The sequence below is a fragment of the Varroa jacobsoni genome, unplaced genomic scaffold, assembly GCF_002532875.2.
Source record: "Varroa jacobsoni isolate VJ856 unplaced genomic scaffold, vjacob_1.0 scaffold_1177, whole genome shotgun sequence".
NCBI lineage: Eukaryota > Metazoa > Arthropoda > Arachnida > Mesostigmata > Varroidae > Varroa > Varroa jacobsoni.
In genome coordinates, this window is record NW_019214079.1 from 93,355 (window position 1) to 114,682 (window position 21,328).

Genomic DNA, 21,328 nt, shown 5'->3' on the forward strand with positions numbered 1-21,328 from the left:
ACGTACTTTGTATTTTCGTTTCATCATCATCATCATCATCATCATTAGCTTATTTTATTAAATGGTTTAAATATATGTATCCTTAAAGGCGGCTCGGTTAATAATAGTAGTAGTGGTAGTAATAATAATAAGCTATTTTCAGTCTATATCACAAATGTGCATTATTACATTTCTCCCCTTTTCCTTCTATCATGACGTCCGCGCCCGGTAGCAACGTCGAATTGGAACCCAACTAATAATCAACTACTATTCTCAGTTGGGCAACAGAACGACGGGGTGACGAAATCGAGACGAGCTATAAAACTAGTTTGTTGCTAGGAGAAGTATTCGTTCCTCTTCTAGGTTTTTTTTAATTATTCTATAGCCAAAAGCAGAAATGAAAAATCAATTTATACATACGGTTCGCGTTCAATTCATGTCTTTGAATCGAACAGTGGCTGAGAGACCGTGTTTCCTGCAGAATCCCGAAGCGGTGATTGAATATGTCCTACTTGAAACAATACGGTAATCATTAACGATAATCATCCTAATCGAAATCAAACTGGCAAGCGCCAGCCACACGGCGTTTGCAGTTATTTCATGACGGGCTCAAAATCGTACTCTCCGTTCTCTTTCCATGACCGGGTGCATACTCGTTACTGCGGCAACGAAGCAAAAGTAAAATTTATTTGTAAGGTAATGTACTAGCAACTTTTGTTCATTTCGTTCAGGAACGCATTTTCAACCGTCTCATGTTGACTGTGTTTGCGACCATAACAATTTCGATCGTGTAGACGATGACTGCTGCGCAGCCTTTAAGTATCGACGAGATCGAAACTAAGCAGCACTGAGATAACTTATCAAATAATAGCATTTTGCCATGCTGTTGTCGTTGTTCTCCATCACGTAGATGTGTGTCGTATAAGTGCGGCGGCCACAGGCAAATGTGTTTGACAGAACAAAGTCAGGTAATCGTCAAAAACAGCAACCGTTTATTCTCTCTAGGGATACATAAATGTGCAGCGAGAACGAAACTAAACTTTTCCATAGAGTCTTGTTGCGCTCAGCATAAATAAATACGTTCCTTTCAGCAATCCTTATCATTAGCCACACATCAAATCGTAATTGATTTTTCGAACGCTGAGTGTTCGTTTCTGTTGCAATTCTCTTTTCATAGCGTGCCCTCGATCTGCTTTTGTCGTCATCGACAAAATCGCCGACTCTCCCCCAATCACGACCTTTGTTTTTCAACCTGTTACTGCCGTCTCAGTTGGAACAATGATGACCGTGCGTCGTCTGACTTTGTTCGCCTTCCCTGCCCAAGTTATCTTAGTCTGTTCTGTACTTCATATGTTACTCATTATCAAACAAGTGCCAGAGCGTATTTTGGTTTTGGAACACGACCGTTGCAACGATCCCTTACAATTTGCTCTTTTCGCACACAGTTCTCGCTGCTCTCCATCGTCCATCTGGCTTTAGGCTTCAAGGAGAAATTTCTGTTGGGTTATTTCTATCCACCAGTTTCTTTCCCTTCTATTGAACTATAGTACAGATACAGTTTCAGCTGAATAAAAAGCACGATGTTTGCACCTATGACGATTGAAATACAAACTAAGCTAAGAATATAATTGTTAATATGACTGTTCCTCCTTTTTTTGTTTGTTGCCGGACAAACGAGACACTCGATCAAAAGCCTCTTCGCTTCGATGTGGGTCCGATCGTCTTGCGTGTATTCCATGGTATAATAGTACTCTTTGATCTGCTTAGCCTGTCGGAACTTGGCTATCTCTGTACAATCGAGCTGACACTTGGCTGCTCATACTCCTGTTGGGTGAGCAGTAATTGCTTTACGAGTTACGAGCTATCTTAACACATCTGCATTTCATTATTATATTATTAATATGACCATAATCATCATCTTAACAACAATAATAATAATTAATATTAGTATCATAATATCATAAATTTTAATCTTTTTCGCTGCATGCAATTTGTTTTACTTTATTTCGGGTGCAATTGCAGCCGCCGTTTCTCTCCTACCGTACACAATATACTAATGCCGACAAGTTTTCTATTATTTATTAATGTTCGATATTTTTTGCTGCAGATTTCTTTTCGTCCACTTTGTCGCTTGGCCTCAGCCGCCGTCCTTCATTTGGAGTTGGCGCAAAAAAGATTGAAAACGGAAGATGACGCGACCATCACGAGCGTGACACATGCGTGTTTGTTATGCTTTTTGTTCAAGTTCAGTTCTGCCATCTATGATTTTCATAGATTATCCTTGTGCCAAACCCATCGTTTGTGGGCACAGTGATCAAACGAGTGAGTCATCCATTGGTGTTGAAGCAATCCGTAACGATCCTCGCTCAGGTACAGCGGCTTACCTAAAATACGCGTCACAGTAGGATTATATTCTGTTAATTGAGCAATATATTAGAGAACGATAAAGGACTCTTGCTATATAGCCGGATGTAGTAATTTCATATGATCATTTGCGTTTACTTCTTGTGACAACCAATCACAGTCGCAAGTGCATACAAAAACCACGTACAGAAATACGGGAAGATATCCATCCATATTTGTATTTCCTAAGAAGTGTGAAGTCTTACCGCGCTTTAAGTCTCGGTCTTCCTCTCCGAACGAATCCAGATAAACACTTCCCCAGAGACATGCTCGCTTGCCACGGATAACAATAATGGACGTTGAGTACACTGCGAGCATTACAGCGGTACCGGCTCCGCATTCGATTGAATGTTGGACTGCCTCGAAGTTTGATGTTTCCTGCCTACGACAGCATCCCTCGCTAGAAAAAAGCACATCCATGAACATATCCGATTAGAAAAATGGAGCATTGTTCCATTTCGGTTCTTTAGGCAATCAGACTAAGCACTATTTTCGCAATACAGTTACCAAGTACATTTAATCAAGATACCTAAGCCTTGTATGATTAACTATAGAAAGGGACGACGAAGCTCAGAACACTCACCGCAAACATACGATCGTACCACAGGCAAGGCACACGGATGGGTCTTGTGGCACATTCTGACAAACAGTACATGCTCGTTTATGGTAGTACTCGAATAAAGTTGAGTAATTTCGGGGCAGGCGAAGCAAGTAAGGCTGTCTCCACGCTAGCGGCTGATCAACTAGAAGGAATCGAGCCGAAGAGCGGCTCCTTTCGAGAAACTCGCCAATTTCGAGACACCAGGTATATACCAAAAGATCAGGATCGGATACCCATTGTACAAGCTTCAGCACCTATAATGATAAAAAATATTTCGTATTATGATAACAATAAAACATCGCTGAGGGTTTTACGGTCTTCAGAACTATATGGTCCTTTCTAAATTGATCAGATGATGAGACCAATTGATTCGTTACATTTACATTTGTATTTGACGCCCCAGCGGGAAACGGTGTGCCCGCAGCGGTCGATGGGCCTGTCTCCATTGGCTTTGACAACTTTGAAGCAGTATTTGGGAGGGCGGAGCTTAGACCAAGAAAGTTGGCTAGGACATCGAGCTCCGGCCTGTCCGAGGGGCCAGGAAGTTGTTCGGAGAATAGATGCGCTTCAAGAATTGCGGCAATACGGAGGAATGGCATTACGCTTCGTTCGACATAACTGCTCGCAAAAAAGAAAACACAGTAGCAATTTAGTGACAAAATAATATGAATGGAAACAATAACTTTAGTACAACTTGCTAGTAATCATAAGTAGGTAGAATATAAACCCCTAGTCTCGAAGACCATTTAAAATGCTGCAGCAATGCGGAATTTTTATCTTTTTTTTTTATCTATATTTTTATTTTTAATTAAATATATGTTCCCGCCATTGAGCCATTGCACATTGTTTGTAGAATACATTAAATGATGGCATTCACTGCGTAAACATAGTTAAGCAGCTTGACAATACCAGAAACCATCAAAACAATAAAACTAGGCAAAAACTGACGACATATCGGCGAACAGCTATAGCGTTTATATCCTAATCAGTGTCAGCGTAGCATAGCTGGTATACACAGCTTTCGGGAAGACTCTTTGAAGCGATAAAAATTTAGATTAAATGAGGCAGTCAAATTAACATAATTGCACTTACTCGGCAATAGTAAATCCATGTCTTTCGCAGGAACACTATGTAAATTTACCAGCGTTAGTGTGGTGTAGCACTTTAAGCGGAGAATTAATTGGACTATTATTTTTTTATAGTACAGTTGGTTAATGTTAATTACTTAAATTTACTGCTTAAATTTAATTATTTAAAAAAAATCAGTTTTATTGCGCATTCGGCAGACGGGTTGGACAAAAAGATCTCATAGAATACCCTGTCCGCTCCCCAGACCGTAGGTTCGTCATCTGAAGACATTTTAAAGAAAGCGTCTACGCGAAAAAATGCAAGTGCCGCAGTCAAGCCAGAATGCGCTAGAACACCAAATGTCCTGTTTTTTAAATGTATGAGTTTACAGCCCACCGTTATCGACTGCATCGTAATAACGTCGCGATTTTCAACATCTTTCAAAAACCTGGTAGATTCTTATGCAATTCAAATTCCAATTATATGTAACAAAGCTGAAGCTAGAATCATTTAATTGACATATATACACATATATACATGTATACGCATATATACGTATATATGTATATATAAAGCATGCAGTAACAACAGCATCCCTGATCGTATGCAAGATGGGCTTCATATTGTACTATCGAGGTTTGTTCTTCCTATGCAATAATACGTAAATTGGCTCAATCAGGCTGTATTACATACATGACTTACCTTTCAAAGCTATGTCCATCCAAGCCCTGTTCTTCCTCCTCGTAAGCGTACAGCGAAACTTTCTCCAGTGTGTCAATTATGATACCAATTAATTGCGAATACGACGAGCTCTTTTCGCCCTCGAGACGCGCTCGTAGCTCTAGACGATCTTCTCTCGATATGCGGCAGGTTGCACGACAAACAGCTTGTGTCACTGCCAAGGAGTACAAAACTCGAACCACGCACGTAAAGTATGCCTGGCCAAACAAAGCCATAAATAATTCTCAGTAATAAGTATTACGTTAACAGTTTCAGATCTAAGCAGCATTTTCTTTTAAATTCTGTGGTTATATCACTGGTGAGTACCTCGCAGTTTTGATCGTCTTTCTTTTTGATAACAGATTTATGTTTTGCTCTCCATTTACCTTGTCAAGGTTGAGTGGTAGACTGAGCAGAAGTTCAATCAGAACGGCGGTAATATCCCTGATGAGGAATGGCACATCTTGTGTTACGGGCGTCACCTCACAAGAAGTTTTTTCGTCGGGAAGTCCAGTCAAAGAATGCCACAAACGAGCTTGAGACGTATCCGTCAACGCCCGCTATTTGCATCACGGTAATAACAACACAAGGATTTACTAGAAGTCCAATTACGTCAGCTCTGTACCTTGCAGAACGTTTTTGATAACAGTCATCAGGAACAGTTGTAACGCTTATGGCGAATGGAGCATTGCTTTCAGTTTTTCAAAGTTTTAAATTTCGATTCCTATCTTTTCGTACTTATGATATAAGAAAAGAATAATCTGACCTAGCAGCAAAAGGCCGAACATATTGAAATAATGATATGAATCAGCATTGATCGTCGTTTCAAAATCATTAAAAATACTTTCAGATGGCCAGTTAGCGTAATGAATGCCATCAGAAGATTCCTGCTCTTGAAAACCTTGATTAAAAGTACTGTTGCAGTATTCATTCCTAAATGGACAAATGCACAACTGCAATATCCTGCATGTTATGTTGCTACGAACAAGGACTACATACCTTGAGGTTCAATCCGAGCGCGTGGAACAATGGAGCAAAACAACTTTTTTTTGGCGGGCTTGCCGCCGTAGCGGCTACAGACGTGCCCGGCGGGGCGACAGCACCGGCTAGTTTTCCGCCCTGATGCAATAGATCGATTTCAAGATTTGTACGAGCCACAGAGCACACGATTAAACTAAACGGATAGGTCATGCGTCGATTGCCGAGGGTGTGGTATTCGACGAAGATCGCATTTGTTAGGTCCTCGATAAATGAGGACATGAGGCTGAGGATACCTGATGGAGGAGTTGGCAAGCAGGCCATCAAACCGCTTATCTCGGTGGCCACGTTGCGATGTGTGCGCGACTGGCACTGCACGATAGTTTGATGATTGCCAGTGCTTGGGTGGACTGGTAGCACGGAGTTTGCGAGCTGCCGACATAACGGGCAGAGATATTCGCCACGGTCAGGGGCCAACGTTTGCTGAGCCCTACCACTATCTTGCTGCTGACTCCGTTGTGAGAGCATATAGGATTTGTGGCAGTCGACATGAAGATAATGACCGCATGTTTGCACCACAACGCCACCCTCCCAACCTAAAAGAAGTAGAAGAAATGCGCGAAAAGTGCCGGGGTCGTATTTTTGTGTCGTCTCGCGACATTCAAACCTTTAGCGTCTAAAGCTACTAACGTACAGGGAAAGCATGCATATGTGAAGCTTCAAAGTGACCAGTGGTTGTTACCAGTGTGAAGGATACTTCAAGGCTCATTTTAAATATGTTAAAAAAGAAAAAATGTAAGATTAAAAGAAATATAAAAAAGAAATACACTGCATAATTATATGTCCAATGATCTTAACTCTGAAGCACAACGTTAAATGCACTTTTCTGTTTTCACGAGTGACTTTCAAATATTCACTTAAGAACCTAAGTATCGAGTTCCACTAACCGATGTTGGCCGAGTGATATAAGCTAGACGTGGCGAAATATCTGGCGAGCTCATCCAACCGCTGGGATGAATAACTGCCGCGGCTTGACCGGCACGGAAAAATTGACGGCAGGATCTCGAGGTCGCTGCAGGGTAAATTGAGTATAGCCTCGTCGGCCGGTCGGGCATGTCCCAACACTGTTGATAACGACAAGTGTCAAAAATGCGACATTAATAAATCAGCGAGTACTTCACAAATATATGTTTACATTTTATTTCATTTATTTAAAATGATTTATAAAAATAGATCGAAACATTTATTCTGCCTACATTTAGTCGGGGTAACGGCGTTCGGCTGCCATGAATTCCCTGCCACACCATTATGTAAACATGATGGGGTAAGCTAAAGGATCTTACCGCTTGATGCTTGTAATAGTACGACCATGGCGATTGGTCGATCGACGGTACTCGCAGACGTCTGACTACAGATAACACACTCAAACTCATCACTATGATGAAGCGTGCCCTCTTTGTCCTTATCTGTTGCCGCCTCCTAAAGTTATAAAATGTTTTAACAGAAAAAGTAAAAAAATACATAAATATATAAAAAAAGAGCAATTACCAAAAAGTCTGAGAGGGTGAACGATACTAAGACTACTATAAATAGATACTTAAATTGAATCGAATTCAGGGAACAGATAATTAACAATGCAGAACTATTTCTATACCAGTACTTGCCTATATTATACGTATTTGGTAAAAGCAGCTCTAAAGCTTTCCCGCTATTCCGTTTACCTTATCATCGTTCAGCATCTCGCCACATTTCTTCATGAACGACCTCTGCTGATTGGCAAACTCCTGCATAAGCTTCTGCTGCCGCTCTTTAGCTCTGCGGCGTCGTTCTTCACGCTGTTGCTGTTCGGCGCATTCAACTGCTGCGGCGCGAGCTCCACCTATTGTTTCCGTAGGCCACAAACTGTCCCGAACAGCTCGAACCCGTGCTTCCACCGAGGCATGGGATAGACAGAAGCGATCTAGTAAAAGACCTGCACAGAAGCCAGCCAACGTATAGCAACGGAATTGTCAACCAGGTCTATTTTCTCAGTGTATTGGTCCAGCTTAATATTATGACTGCTTGATCTGCTGGGAGAGTCGCAGGAAGCCAATGTAAAGCCTCGTACGTCTCCAAAATATAAGCCGCTTGGAAGTACATGCCGATTGCTTCATAATATATATGGAAATTAGGAATAGTTAGATCCAAATGGACACACCACCATAAATGCACCTTCACGCCTACCAAATAAACGTATTCCTCGACGATTTCATATTTTTCAGGACTACATCTTTCCTAGTTTTACTAAACTCCAACGTAGTGTTGATACTCGACTATTCAATAATCTTGTTTAAAATGCTCCTTCGCTGGTGGTCTTGACATAGTTTGACAGAATAGTCAATGAAATAACTTTTCTGTCAAAGGCATCAGTTACCGATAGCATAAATAATTCGTGTCTGACGCGCGGTCTGCCACATGTATATATATATATATATGTAAGTCACCCCATTGTATCATACTGCTCTTCTTGTTTGTCGAACACACTTTTCTATTGCATTGTTGAGACATTCCCATCTTTGCCGTTATCTTTAAGTCGAGTGTCTTCTGTTAGAATTAGAGATGCACTACCCGATCGAATGCCGTCAATCGCCAGATTATGACTAATAAGTGCAGAACTGTATACGAACCGATGAAATGGACGCCGTCACCAATGCGACAGCTCGGGACAGACACCTGGCCAAGCTCTTGCGGCGTACGGTACACGGAACGCCTTTGACCTTGTTCACTCCGAGACTTGGCATCGGAGCCAAGCTTATGATGCAATTTAAGCAGTAGTGAAATGATACTCTCATTGACCGCTATTAACTGAAGGTGAGCTGCCAGAGCTGGCAAAGATGCCATCGTCGCGTCCTCTTCGAGGTCAAGCTCGTTATCATCCGTCTCCATTGCGCAGATTGCGGACTGCACCATCTAAAGCAAATTCGACAAAACATAACCAATGTATAAGCACGGCCTTTGTTCTGCATTTGATTAATCGATCCGTAAGAACAATATCTTTCATTACTTCAATACTTAGCAAAAGCATGCATGCTGAATCAAAATACTATATGTTTTCTAGCTACCAGCTTGCAATCGACACACTCAATTGTACATCATCAAAACATTATTACTGGCCTTTTTTCACACACCGACACATATAGATCCTAAGTAGCTTGTTGAGTCAACACTATATCTCTTGTCTTTCTTGTTCGTTCGTCCCAGAATACGGTTGGCTAAGCTGATACAGATGCTAAAATTAATATAGTTGCGCGTACCCTGTTAAGGTTGCGTAACGACGCCGGCAGCATTTCTCTAGGTCGCCTCGGAAGCAATGCGTACTGGGTTCGTTCGTCGTTTAGCTCCATATCCCATGGTCGTGGACGCGGCGCGGTACTCAAGCTCCTCGAACTACTCCCGCTATTGCTGCTGCTACCAGCCTGATTTTGCTCTTGAAGTTGACGTTGTTGCGGATGATGCTGTTCGAGTGACATCAAGCCAGCCATATTGCGTAACGCCGCCCGAACAATGTCTGGACAGACGTCAACGGGCTCGGCCTCACGCGAAACTGCCACCTCTGTTACTACGTCGAGTTCCATCGACGAGGATGTATTTCTGCAGCAACAGAATGGAAGGGAAAACAAAAAGCACAACAGTTGATTGGTCGCATGCCACCTAAAATCGGTTTCATTCCACATGTCCAAAAATGCAGAAATCTAAATGTATCGCTGTGGGCACAAATTTACCGTCGGTGTCCGTGTAAGCGGCGTTTTGTTCGCTTTCAAGGTCTCATTCATATGTGACCGTAAATCGTTGTTCAAGCATTGGTGTTTGTGTTTTATTTACCTAAGCACAGTGGATGTGGCGTCCGAGGTGTCGTCTGCGGTGTTCGCGAGTTCTACGCTTTTGATAAGCGTCAGACTGGCCACAATCGGACAACCTGTCGGGTACCAGAACGAAAAGTGTTCTGCGCCATCGCTGACTTCATCCACCTCCAGCTCCTTGTTGTCGGCAATTAACGAGCCTGCAGCAAATACCGAATTGAATAATAAGTTAGCTAAACCGGTTAAAGGCTACCCGAAAAGAGCAAGGATAAATATTGACAGATGGCGTGATTATGGAGATGCTCTTAAAACGTGAGATCTCAAAAAATTTCCATTCTAGTATTCGCCACAAAAAAGAGACCCGAAAAAAATGTAAACCATGACGAACGACATCACCTGATTATCCGCAAATCGCTCGAAGGTTTCGATTTTGGTAAAATATAATAAGTAATTGTTTTCATATATGTTCTTGTCAGACAAGAACAAGCCCATAAAAGGTTCAGTACCTTTTTGTCCGTTTATTTCCTCGCATATGTTTAGGAATCAAGAGGAATCCATAGAGCTTCTAGCTGATCATCTCTAATACTGAGTCACTTTTTCCTATATAGAATTAGCTATAGAGAAAAGAAATGACAGACCTTCGCAGCTTGCGCATCGCGTACAGGTGTCCTTTGAATGGAATTCAACAGCCATTTCAAGAAGATAGACAGCCAACGATAAAATCTGTTCACTAATCTCCTCGCTTCCACCAACAGCTTTATGCAGAATGACGAAGATTAGCCCGTACAATGTTGAGCAAAATAAGAGTTTACGGGGATCCTCAAATCTGCACCGGATAGGAACATGAAAGTTACATGAGGAGAACATGAGTTAAATGGGCTCTAGCCAATATCATATGTATTAGCGGAGTTACCCGGCAAAACATAGTAACCTTTAGACTCCGTAGAACATGAATTATCAAAGTAAGTATCGCCTTTTTACTATACATCTTTTTACTATACACACGTCTTGAAACGCGTTAAGGACATACATCATCATACCGTTGCCGTTTGGAACTACAGATCTTCGAATTTTGAAAATATATAAAATATTAATCATTTCAGAATCGAAAAACTATACGCGCATTCTAACTAATTTGTTTATTCTAACTAAAGCCACGCGTGACAAAAATTGCTTTAATATATATGCAAAAAAAAGTCAATGAAGTTTGCCTAACCTTTCGTGAACACCCGAAGGAATTCTGTAGGGCGGCCAGCAATTCTTCACACCCGTGTGAGCAGCAAAGCGGTCTAACGCCGCTTGATAGTCCTTTCGGTGAACGGACCGAAGAAGTGTATGAATAGGATCAAACATCGTCTGCCATACAATCGGCTTTGGCGTGTATGTTCCCTGAATCATGTGTCCCCCTAGTTCAAAGTTGGGCGCCTTATAATCCGCCACGGCGCTCATATGTCGCTCAAGATTAGCCATGCTTACACCATATTGACCGCTTTTTTCTGGCAACAAGTCGATCAACTGTGAGTGTTTCCGATCTGACATGCACAACAATGAAACCATTTCTTCACGAGTGCACTCGTCTTCGGACCCTCCCAGCATCGTGCGAACACTAAGCAGTGTTGCTAGAAACGTTAACAGCGAATGCAGCATGGCCAACTGTTTCTCATCGGGTCCACCGCCTGTTCCGCCAGCGTCGGAGCTTGTTGGGGGATCGGCAGCCAACGTAAGTGCTGGGCCGACGCGGAACCGCTCGATGATAGTTGAAAGATACCAGTTAATATTAAGGCGCGTGGCACACAGCTGTAGCAAGAAGATATCGGGATCGACCATCGAATTGCAGAAGTGGCTTTGAATGTACGTCATCGCTTGACCTTTCATCTGTAGTCCATTTCGCACCCACATATTAGCAACCATTATCTCGTAAAACGAGACGATCGTCTGTAGCGGATGAGCCATGAGGCATTCGAGGAATGGCTTTTCTTCCATGCTCGCTTTAACAAGGAGATCGTCCAGTGCGCAGCCTTGTGAAAACACCGCATTACGCAAAAACGTCGCCAGATAGCGATGTAGCGGAAGATGAAAAGTGACTTGATCCGGCTTGGGGCGATCTCCGTCTCCAAAACCAATCATATCGAAGAAGTCTTCTAGGGCCAACGAACACTGGCGCAGAACGGAGACGCTTAGTGAAATGGTTTCCTCATCTGTTAGAGGCTGTAGGAAAGCCCACATTGGTGTAGCACTAGCCTCGAGCTCGGCTGAAAATGCGGCGTAATACGTGCTCGGTTCGAACTCCACATGGCGTTCAGTCTCTCGGTGGTGGACATTCATGCCTTGATACATGCTGAGGAGCCGAAACCATACGTCCAAGAGGTTCGTATCACGGAGAAATTCTAGCACAACACGCTTATGCGTTAATATGTTGTTTAGATCAGACACCAATGGCCAGTAACAGTGCTGCTTGGTGATTTGATGGCCACAGTTAATGACATAGTGTAAATTCTTGTCAGGGTCTTGTAGAGTTGACTGCAGAAGAATCTTTTTCATCATGGCCTTCATCGAGATGACCATTACGTGCAGAAGCTGCGCTTCATGCACAAGTTGAAGTGAGAGGCCTTCATTAGAGAACAGCTGTACTGACACGTGTACGACCCGATTGCTCAACGTTTCGCTGTCCTGACACTGTGTGAGCATGTACGAAATACGTGGGTAATGATCGACAAACGTACGTGTAAATTGGAGCTTGTACTCGTGCTCAGGAAGCATACTCAGAAGGAGACAGGTCAGTTTTTGAGGAAATTCATACCTTAAATAGAGACAAAGTATAAAATATATCAATAGCATTGGCAAAAAGTCAACTTTAACTGAACTGGGATAAGGTACATTTATCTCTAGCTGTTCGATTCAAACGAAAGGAAAGTCGATAACACGTCTTGGATAGCGTTCCTTTGTAAAGTGAAGTTAGAGTCTTGTCACATTTTTACTTACTTGGCCATCCAGAACACTAGTTCCTCTAGAAATGTTTCGTGCACAAGACTAGGCTTTAGGGCTCGCACCTCTGTATACATTTGACAATCCCAGTTCTTCAAGCTTTGTTTGGCTGATTCGTAATTTTCGTTTCTCTCCCGAGTCAGCTGTTGGTACGTCAACGGATTCGTCAAGGTCTGCGTCATCACTAGTCGCATTGGTGCCCCTAAAGCAGACAGATTCTGCAACATCTCTATTAGGAAAAAAACGATACAAATACACGACAGTATATATAATTAGCAATGTGCTATAATTTAATCAAAAATTATTATATAGTGGTAAATAAGCAATAGTTACAGTGGTCAGATAGATTGAGTTGATACTCATCCAAAGTGTACTCTCTCTGTTCTGCCTAAGTAATGTACACAATTACTTACCTAGAAATTGATCGGCTCGGCTAATTTGCAAGCTTTGTTCTTCTCGCGTGTCACCCGAAGGCATAGAACAACTTGCACGTAGATGTTGCAAAAGACGCATTATAAGACGTGGCATCATCAGCTGAGCAATGGAGAGGAGTTCTGGTGGGGGCGCGGTCGGTACGGCAGCATTTGATGAGCCTGCCTGTTGCGACCGAACCGTTGAGGGACCGTGGTGCGAACAGAAGCCTGCTGCCTTCATGACATTCGGATCGCCGCAGTCACACGCGCCGCCCGCCTGTGACCGGAACATATTGAAATCATGGCCCTCGTGATTGCCTAATCGGAAGCAATCGGCACATAGTGACATGCATGGAGAGATGCCGCAAGTCCGGCAGCGATAGGCCACAAAATTGGCTGTCCATACAAGGCCACATGTTGTCGCGTTGTTGTATCGACGAACTGCAAAGAGAAAATCAGCAGACCATGAGAGATCTACCACCTCTGGTCCTACTAAACCTGAATTCCAAATTAGGCGGAAGGGTAAGAGAAATACCTACATTCACGCACAAATCCAAATGTAAAGCAGGCGCGTCAAAGGGTGCGTGAAACCTATCTTGAACATGTATGAGACAATATCAGCCATGGGTCATGCACGCGAATAGTACACGAATGAGATTTGTCGACGCGTTTTAACTCATTTAGAGGGCATCTCTAAAATGACTGCCATTTAGCATCCCAGTAAGTACCATATCTAACACGCATTTGAGTTCTACATCGTTCGTTAGGTCACAAAATCTGCTTCAATAGTTATAAAGAGATGTAGGTTATAGCAGTGGAATGATACGTAAAAAAACAAACAACATTGCAGTATTGTACGCTGTGAGAATCTTACCAGTTATCGATACTTGTCCCTGAGTACGTTCATTTACTTTCCGTATTAGTAAAAATAATATGATACACATATATGTAACGTGCTGAAGCAATACCTGGAACTCTGTTTAGGGATCTTAGATTTTAGTACGGGGTTGCTATCAAGCTTAATAATTTTGTTTTAGACAACTACAAACTTATGGAAATCAACTTTTAAAAGCTGATTAATTTCTTAGCTTTGAGTGATCTTCATGAAAACTTAACTTGAAAATTTGTGCTTGAAGACGTTCTTACCTGTGTTAGCAAATTCATCTGGTGTCTTCCCCCCAGCCATTAGCCAACGACACCAATCGACCGTGTCCCACATATCTATTGGTTTCAGGGGGTCGAGGATTGCGTCTAGCAGTTCGTTCAGCTGGCGTGCAGGCTGGCATTGTGACTGCAAATTCACAGCAAAGCTTTGTAATCTAACAATCCGTAAGTTCTGATATTGTACTAAGATAAAACAACTCATTATGGCTCGTTTATCCACGTCACGTATTTTCGATTCAGATGTTATCATTTGATGGTAAGGCTTATTGAAATAAATAGCCCAAGTTGCTCTTGGGCTTTTTAGTGTTTTCTTTTTTGTATATAGTTACTCTGTTCAATCGTCAATATGCATTCGCTCGGGGAAATGAAAGTGTATTCATTGTTTTGCCTTGTGTCTATATTTCTAATGTTACCGTTATCTGAATATAATGCACGTATATAACTTGTACATTTTTATCTTCTGATGAAATAATTGATTTTTACCATGCGGTAACCCTTTTAATTCCAGCACGCCTAAGACTTCGAATTTGGCAGAGGGTGCTAATTTGTCAGCTGGAGCAGAAACGGTAGCCGATTTCCAACAAATTGCAAGGTCCTGATCAGACTTAGGAGGGCATGTAACATGGAATAACGATACGTAAAGCTGCCTTGCACAACTTTTTTCACCTAACCTCTTAGTTTGTCAGCTTTGAATATTGCGAGAAACACAGCACGTTTTTTCAATATCGCGCTGTAGGAAATTTCAGCCTGGAATACCGACATTCTTAGGTTGCTAAAGATTGAAGATTTGGTAATCTTGTTGAGCGTCCTAACTAATATTAGCGTTGGTCCCCTAACCGCTAATAAGAGCTCAACGCCCATCGCAATAATTAACCTTCAAGGTCCAGTAATTTGGTCAAACGAAACGTTCCGTTTTGTTAACACTGGAATATATTGTGCCTCTTAGATTCTTCTTATTAAAATAAACCAGCAAATAAGTAGCTCAGGCAATTCTAAGTATCCAAAAAAAATGCCTATCTTGCTAATGGGTACTTCTATTGTTCTATCCTTTCTTAAACAAGATCAGAAAGACATCTTAGAGAAACACAAACCGCGCTCCGTTATTTTGAAAACAAGAACATCATAAGTAAGAACGCACGATTCGTGGATAACCTGGCAGGACAATGATAAAGGAACAACTCAATACATAGAGCCAAACCACGACAACAAACGAAGTTTAAAAGCAAAAACAAGATAATGCTCAGCTGACATTTCCAACAAAAAAATCTGCTTACAAATAGAAGATAAAAACCTAATGACTTCAATAGCTGGATACGCTATGCTTCTTTTCCATTATATGCATGATAATAGCACGCTGATTCTTGACTTACTCGATTATTTTTCATAAACTTTAATATTCAGGTATTACGCACCTAATTTGAAGATACCGACACAGGACTGACGACATAAACTACAAAGAACCAGTTCATGTAAAACCAACGACAAGTCTGGCGCCCTTAATTCGCCCAACTGCAAACGGCCCCGATCCGTGATACGGAGCGGTAATTATCCTCGAGCGGGTTTTGCGAAGTCAGTTAGACCTGCTATACTTTGCAGAAGAGGTTTAGTTTAAACGGCTGATTGTGTTTTAGAGTTAAGTTCACACAGTAAACAGTAACTAGTAGTGAGAAGGTGTTGAGCTTCTAATGTCTATTACACGAGCTCAGCCCAATCTAATAAATCCAATACTAAAACAAAGATAGCTTTTTTTTATTGAAAGGGATTTCCTCGCTTGAAAAAGGCGCACACACACACTACCATAGACTCGGGGAAGAAATGATCTATCGAGGAAGTTGATCGTCCTGACCTAAGCATGATAGAATCGAAACGCTAGGACGTAGTTTTTGTATAGTCGTAATGCCAATGGGTATGCCAAACGAGAATAAGTTAAATATAGCGGTCTTGCAAAATGGCTTTTTATTGCATATTTGTTGCCTTAATAAGTATACGAATTATTATTTAGTAACCCGTCGCAGCTGTATTGCCATACTCATACTCGAAAGAATATGTATTTAAGGGAAATAGCTATATGTACGTATGGACAGTGCAGTCGCGGCGGCGACGACGGACAAAGGAATCCATGGCCTGTTTTCCAAACGCGGTCATCACTTCTTACCAGTATCAGACATCGGTATTATCAGTATTATGTACAATACGGTGAATGGTGCACGTGGTTGTTACGATTCAGAATCGCAGCCTATTTACAATCCGCCAAAACTAAAAAAATTTAAGCCACTTTAAACGTTTAATGCATCTAGCCGAAATAAATAACGGATTAAGTGTTTCTCCTGTGTTTACACTCATCGGATTTCTTGCTGTCACTACTACATTGCGGCCATATATTTTTAAAGTGGTAGTTTGCGTACCATTGTACCAGTAATTAAAGTAAACGATGCGTGGGACCACGAGCTTCCTCCTCATTGTCTCGATCCTTAGGTTGTTAAAAACTAAGAACGTTATAGGTGGAAATATCTACATTTAAAGCTAAATATAACAATTTAAGGATTCGTTTTTTTCAATAGTTGAATAGCTGTTTTAAGCTGATTGAGCCCTCAGGCATAACTCACATATGAAGCTATTCAGTATGAAAGTAATTGACCAATATTTCTTTTTTAATAGCAAACCTTAGTCAGTTTCGGAATCTTCACTATGATTATCTCCGGGTGCTTTCATTAGCTCTTTTAGACCACTCAATGGATATGCTGTAGATATTATGAGCACACAGAGCTTGTTGGTTGCAGATTTACTTCTTCTTTCAACCAATAATAAATCACCAACTAAGCTACCACTTGTTTGAGATAAACTTGGCGCGACCAAGTTCTCCTTCCGCGAAGTAGTGATCCAATCATTTTACAACAGTCGATGCTACTAAGTATGGACCTTTCTGTCTTTTAGAATTTCAGACCCGTTCTACGTCACCGTGTACCATTGCCCTTATTGAGTTTTACTGCTTCAAATAAGATTCACATGTTTGTAACTACCCGCACATCCACCTGATAAAAATGTGCGCGCTTTTATTGAAAACTTCTTTCAGTGTCTATTGGTTCATCGATTTGACAAACATTTTATCAACTAACACGCGTTTATATGGTCACTCTTACTTTTTCAATAGGGTTCGAACCGACTGTTCCGTATGCCGACATACTGCTACAAAGATGCTACCTTCTTCTAACAAACAAAAGAGAAAAAAATCATTAATAATACAAGTATATTTGTTTTTGGAAATGCGCTTTAGGCACAATGGAAATAGGCTCGCTTTCGATCAGTTTCGTTTCAGAATCAAGTCAGACACGATCATGGGTTTGCGATTTTGTTGAAGACCAGCATTGTGAGCAGCACCCGTAAGCAGTTGAACCTTCCTAGACGCCTGCTTTACAAAGTACACATACGACGTCATGTAGCACACAGAAAGCGCATAGCTGTTTCATCCCAAAGGAAGCAGCTGACAGGCTTAGCAGCTGTTAGAACAACGTACAGCGTATAGAGGGCGCTCAGGATAAGTTGGTTGATGATTGATGCGCCTGATTTACACGCAGCGCTCAAGCTGCATGTAAATAAAAACACGGATTTGGGTAGACTTGTTTACATGCACCGACAGAGGCGTCCCTCACGAACGTGTTTATCCGATGTAACTGCTATACGAATATTTTTTCGACAATAGTTATGAATAAAGCGATATCAACACGAGTTCAGGTCTCGCTCAAACACGCCATGTTCGAAAAAGCATTGTCAAATTCATGTCGAGCTGATAGTAGACCAAACGTCCTACAGATCTCTACAGATGCCCAGTAAGCTAAGAAAACAAAGAACTGACCTCCATCTAGACGATCTCGTTGATGATAAATCGTCTTTTTTTCATCCACTTATTTCTGCGCCGAATTCCGGGATCATAATGCTTAATTTTGAAATTTCTTTTGAAGATTTCGAGCTCTATAATTCAATCGTTACTAATATTTATCGTTATATTATGATTTTTTTTTTTGTTTTATGGAAATTAAACCGTCAATTTAGGGCAAGCAAAAAAAAGTTCATAACCTATGTACGAGTCTGCCCAGCTCGGCACCGCCGAAGGATCTGATCTAGACCTATGGTTCGAAGCACGAAGTCCCTACATGTAATTTTTCCAGTTTAACCAAAACATCCGTATGTATACTAAGCAGCGACTACTGTGGATAAAGTGTATACGATTGTAAGAAGGGAAAACGGTTCCATATCACAAAGGCACGCATTTCTATATGCTTATAGCCAGCTACCATACCGGATCTAGAACGCGTAGAAAATTGTTGACGCCTTTACGAATTGCTAAGTTTTACGTCAATACCAAGGACTTAGTACAATTTGAATTAAACGGATACCTCCAAAATTAGAACATCACTACGAATGAGAAATTTTAGAACACATCACTGCAAGCAGTACAAATGTCGACTAGAAACTTTCCCAGCTGCTTAAAGAAAAGAAAAACAATTGTTGGGATGTCACGTATGCAAATGCCTCCTGTTTAGTAGCAACCCTTTCTAACAACACCGACCCATCACAGACAAAGCAAAAACCCAGAAACGTCGTTAAAGTACAGTACCTATACCTACTATAGTTGTAATTTGTCCTAAAAAAAGATTTCAGGCTTCGCTGTCAGATTATCCCTGTGTGGAAAAATCAGATGAACAAAGTATGGATATCCATGATGCTTGTTTACTGATAATGACATAAATGATCTAGATTTATCTGAAACCGTGTTTTCTATTAATTCCTGGAACAGAACTGTAGGACTTTGATTACGCCGTTCCATTTGCAGTGCAGCGAATGCGGTCTTCTATAATAAGCAATCGTAAAGATTAACTGAGTTAGTACCTAATCGAAAAGTGCTGGCTAATTTAAATATGTTATTTGTTTATTTTTATTAGGCTTTAGGAACCCCTCGAACCCCCAATGCCCTGTCCCTCTCGTTCACCTTTTTGACGAACAAAAGTGACCACTTCGCTTGACTCAACTGACTGGATTACTAATGCATATTTAATAATGTAAAACTTAGAAAGTTATTAGCATTCATTTTCGAGTTGAAGTACATTTCGTGTGTGGGTATAGGTGTGTCGATTGCTTTTTGGCGTTCTGTAATGCCTGCTGCAGACTACAAAGCCACCACTGGTGACAATGTAGTTTCTGCTGCCAACACCAGACGGCAAATTTGATCTTTTTTCTTTCTTTCTTTCTTCAAGAATCTGAGCAGTTTTATACGTGTGACTACGGCCATGTATATATATATATATATATATGGACAAACGTTCGGACCAGACGACAACAACAGGGAAAATCACTAGATAATAATAAACCTACGGAAACTGTGGTGGAATTAGGCAGATACAGACCATTATTCCCCATTTATTGGAAATGGGGAAACAAGCGCAAATAGTTCGAATAATTTTCGTGTGCCGCTTGAGATGGATAGAGAAGTTTGTAGTGCACGGAGAAGAGCAGTGTTTGCGTCCTATGATCTAAATGGCAAGCGTGCTGTCGTTTATCAAAAGAGACCTCATATGTGTGTATGATAGGCACCTTTTTCTCGAACGCGATTATCACACATTCTCATTGTGGGAAAAAACCGAATATAAGAAGGTAGATTTTAAAATTCAATCAATCTACCGCTGAAAATTTCATCAGAAACTAGACGTTCCTCCCTCAATCGTTTCCTAAATCTTGTAGAAGCTTATTGCCCACCACAATCTCAGCCACTTCACATAACATCGGTATGGAGTGTTCACTGCACGATAAAACTGATAGCTGACTATTTGTTTTTCATATTTCAAAAAAAATCTACAACCCTTCATTCTTATCGAGAGAGAATAACTAAAATGCAATGATTATTACGTATCACTGACTAAAGGCAGCACTAAAGTTTAGATCTTACTGCGTATGTTTGGTAACGGAAGGTTGACTACACTCTACTAAGGGTTGTTCCTGCTGTTACCGGGAGGAATAAGAAACTCACCTGAAGGTAGCAGGCAGCTGCCCGTTTGCCTTTTCGGATTAAAACCTCTACAGTTGACTCCCCCTCGTCCATTGTTCTGGAGTAGGCTTGTTAGCCAGCTATCCTGGGGGTCCGCCAATAGTAGCAGGGCCCCCGAGCTCAGTAAGGGATGCTGATTGAAGCGTCTGCAAAACTTGAGGCCCGTCCCCCGTGCTCCTCCGGAAAACAGCTAGCACTTTTACAAACCCTGTTCAATCGCGATCGTTGAAATACAACAAAAACAACAATAACACCAATTCCCGAACAGCGAAGACTTCAGGAAAGGGGCGGGGGCGAATATCTTCAGGTTTGGAGGCGACAAACAACTATGACTACTTAGTATCAGCAGAGAGTAGGAGAAGGCAAATAACGGCCTGAGGTCGACAACGCGACTACTTAGAAAACTACTGTATAACTGTACGATCTAGCTTCTTCCCTCTCCTTGAATCTTGTCTCTCTTGTAGATTTCTCCGGCACTATTCGATGTGTATGATATTTGTGGGTTGTCTGTGTGAGTGTGTTTGTGTGTCCCTGTGCTAGTGTGTGTGCGCAATACCGCCGTCAGTTACCGCAGTCGTCTTAATCACTTTTCATTTACGGTTCACATGTATGAATTTATCTCGTTTCCAGATGTAGATAAACAATAACACCGTCGTATGATGATAATCTTGTAACGCGACATCAGTAGGCACACTTCGACATCAAGTTCTTGTTTCACCAGCTTTATGCTTTGCTCAGTCAAGCCAGCTGCGATCGTTTAGTTTTCAGCGGCCAGCAGTTCCAACGCTCTTGGTGCTAGCTTGGCTCTCAGATCCATTCACACATTGAGGAGAGACATCCAGCAGTTATCTACTTCCTCCTTGCCTGTGTTAGCTACACAAATATAACTACCACTGCTCCTGATTCTACGACGACTGAGGATAGTGATTTGTGCCTGGACGAAAAACACCTGGTTTTGCTTGCCAGGAGCTAAAAAATTGCGTAGCCATGTAGCGGCAGTAAGAGCCACAGGAGGCCAGACAAGAGCCAGGCTACAGTCATACACAGGGTGTTTTCTTTTCGAGTGTTGTTGCTTGATAAGAATATGATATCGTCAGTGTGCAGTACGCTGTACAGATGGGAGCGGCTGGCGAGAGGG

The 21,328-nt window shown here is 41.6% G+C and overlaps 1 protein-coding gene across 1 annotated transcript; it reads right to left on the reverse strand.

Moving 5' to 3' along the window:
• Positions 1-948: 948 nt before the first annotated feature.
• Ubr3 (Ubr3 ubiquitin ligase) lies at positions 949-21,003 on the reverse strand. Its single transcript, XM_022845572.2, has 19 exons — positions 20,173-21,003; positions 14,133-14,277; positions 12,987-13,427; positions 12,571-12,802; positions 10,805-12,388; positions 10,227-10,414; positions 9,611-9,788; positions 9,043-9,379; positions 8,416-8,698; positions 7,471-7,721; positions 7,093-7,228; positions 6,697-6,873; positions 5,771-6,345; positions 5,158-5,331; positions 4,754-4,989; positions 3,367-3,601; positions 2,966-3,237; positions 2,589-2,782; positions 949-2,363 (listed from the first exon to the last, which is right to left on the reverse strand). The coding sequence occupies exons 1-19, from the start codon at positions 20,242-20,244 to the stop codon at positions 2,248-2,250; spliced, it is 5,826 nt and encodes a 1,941-aa protein (XP_022701307.1). The 5' UTR covers positions 20,245-21,003; the 3' UTR covers positions 949-2,247.
• Positions 21,004-21,328: the final 325 nt, after the last annotated feature.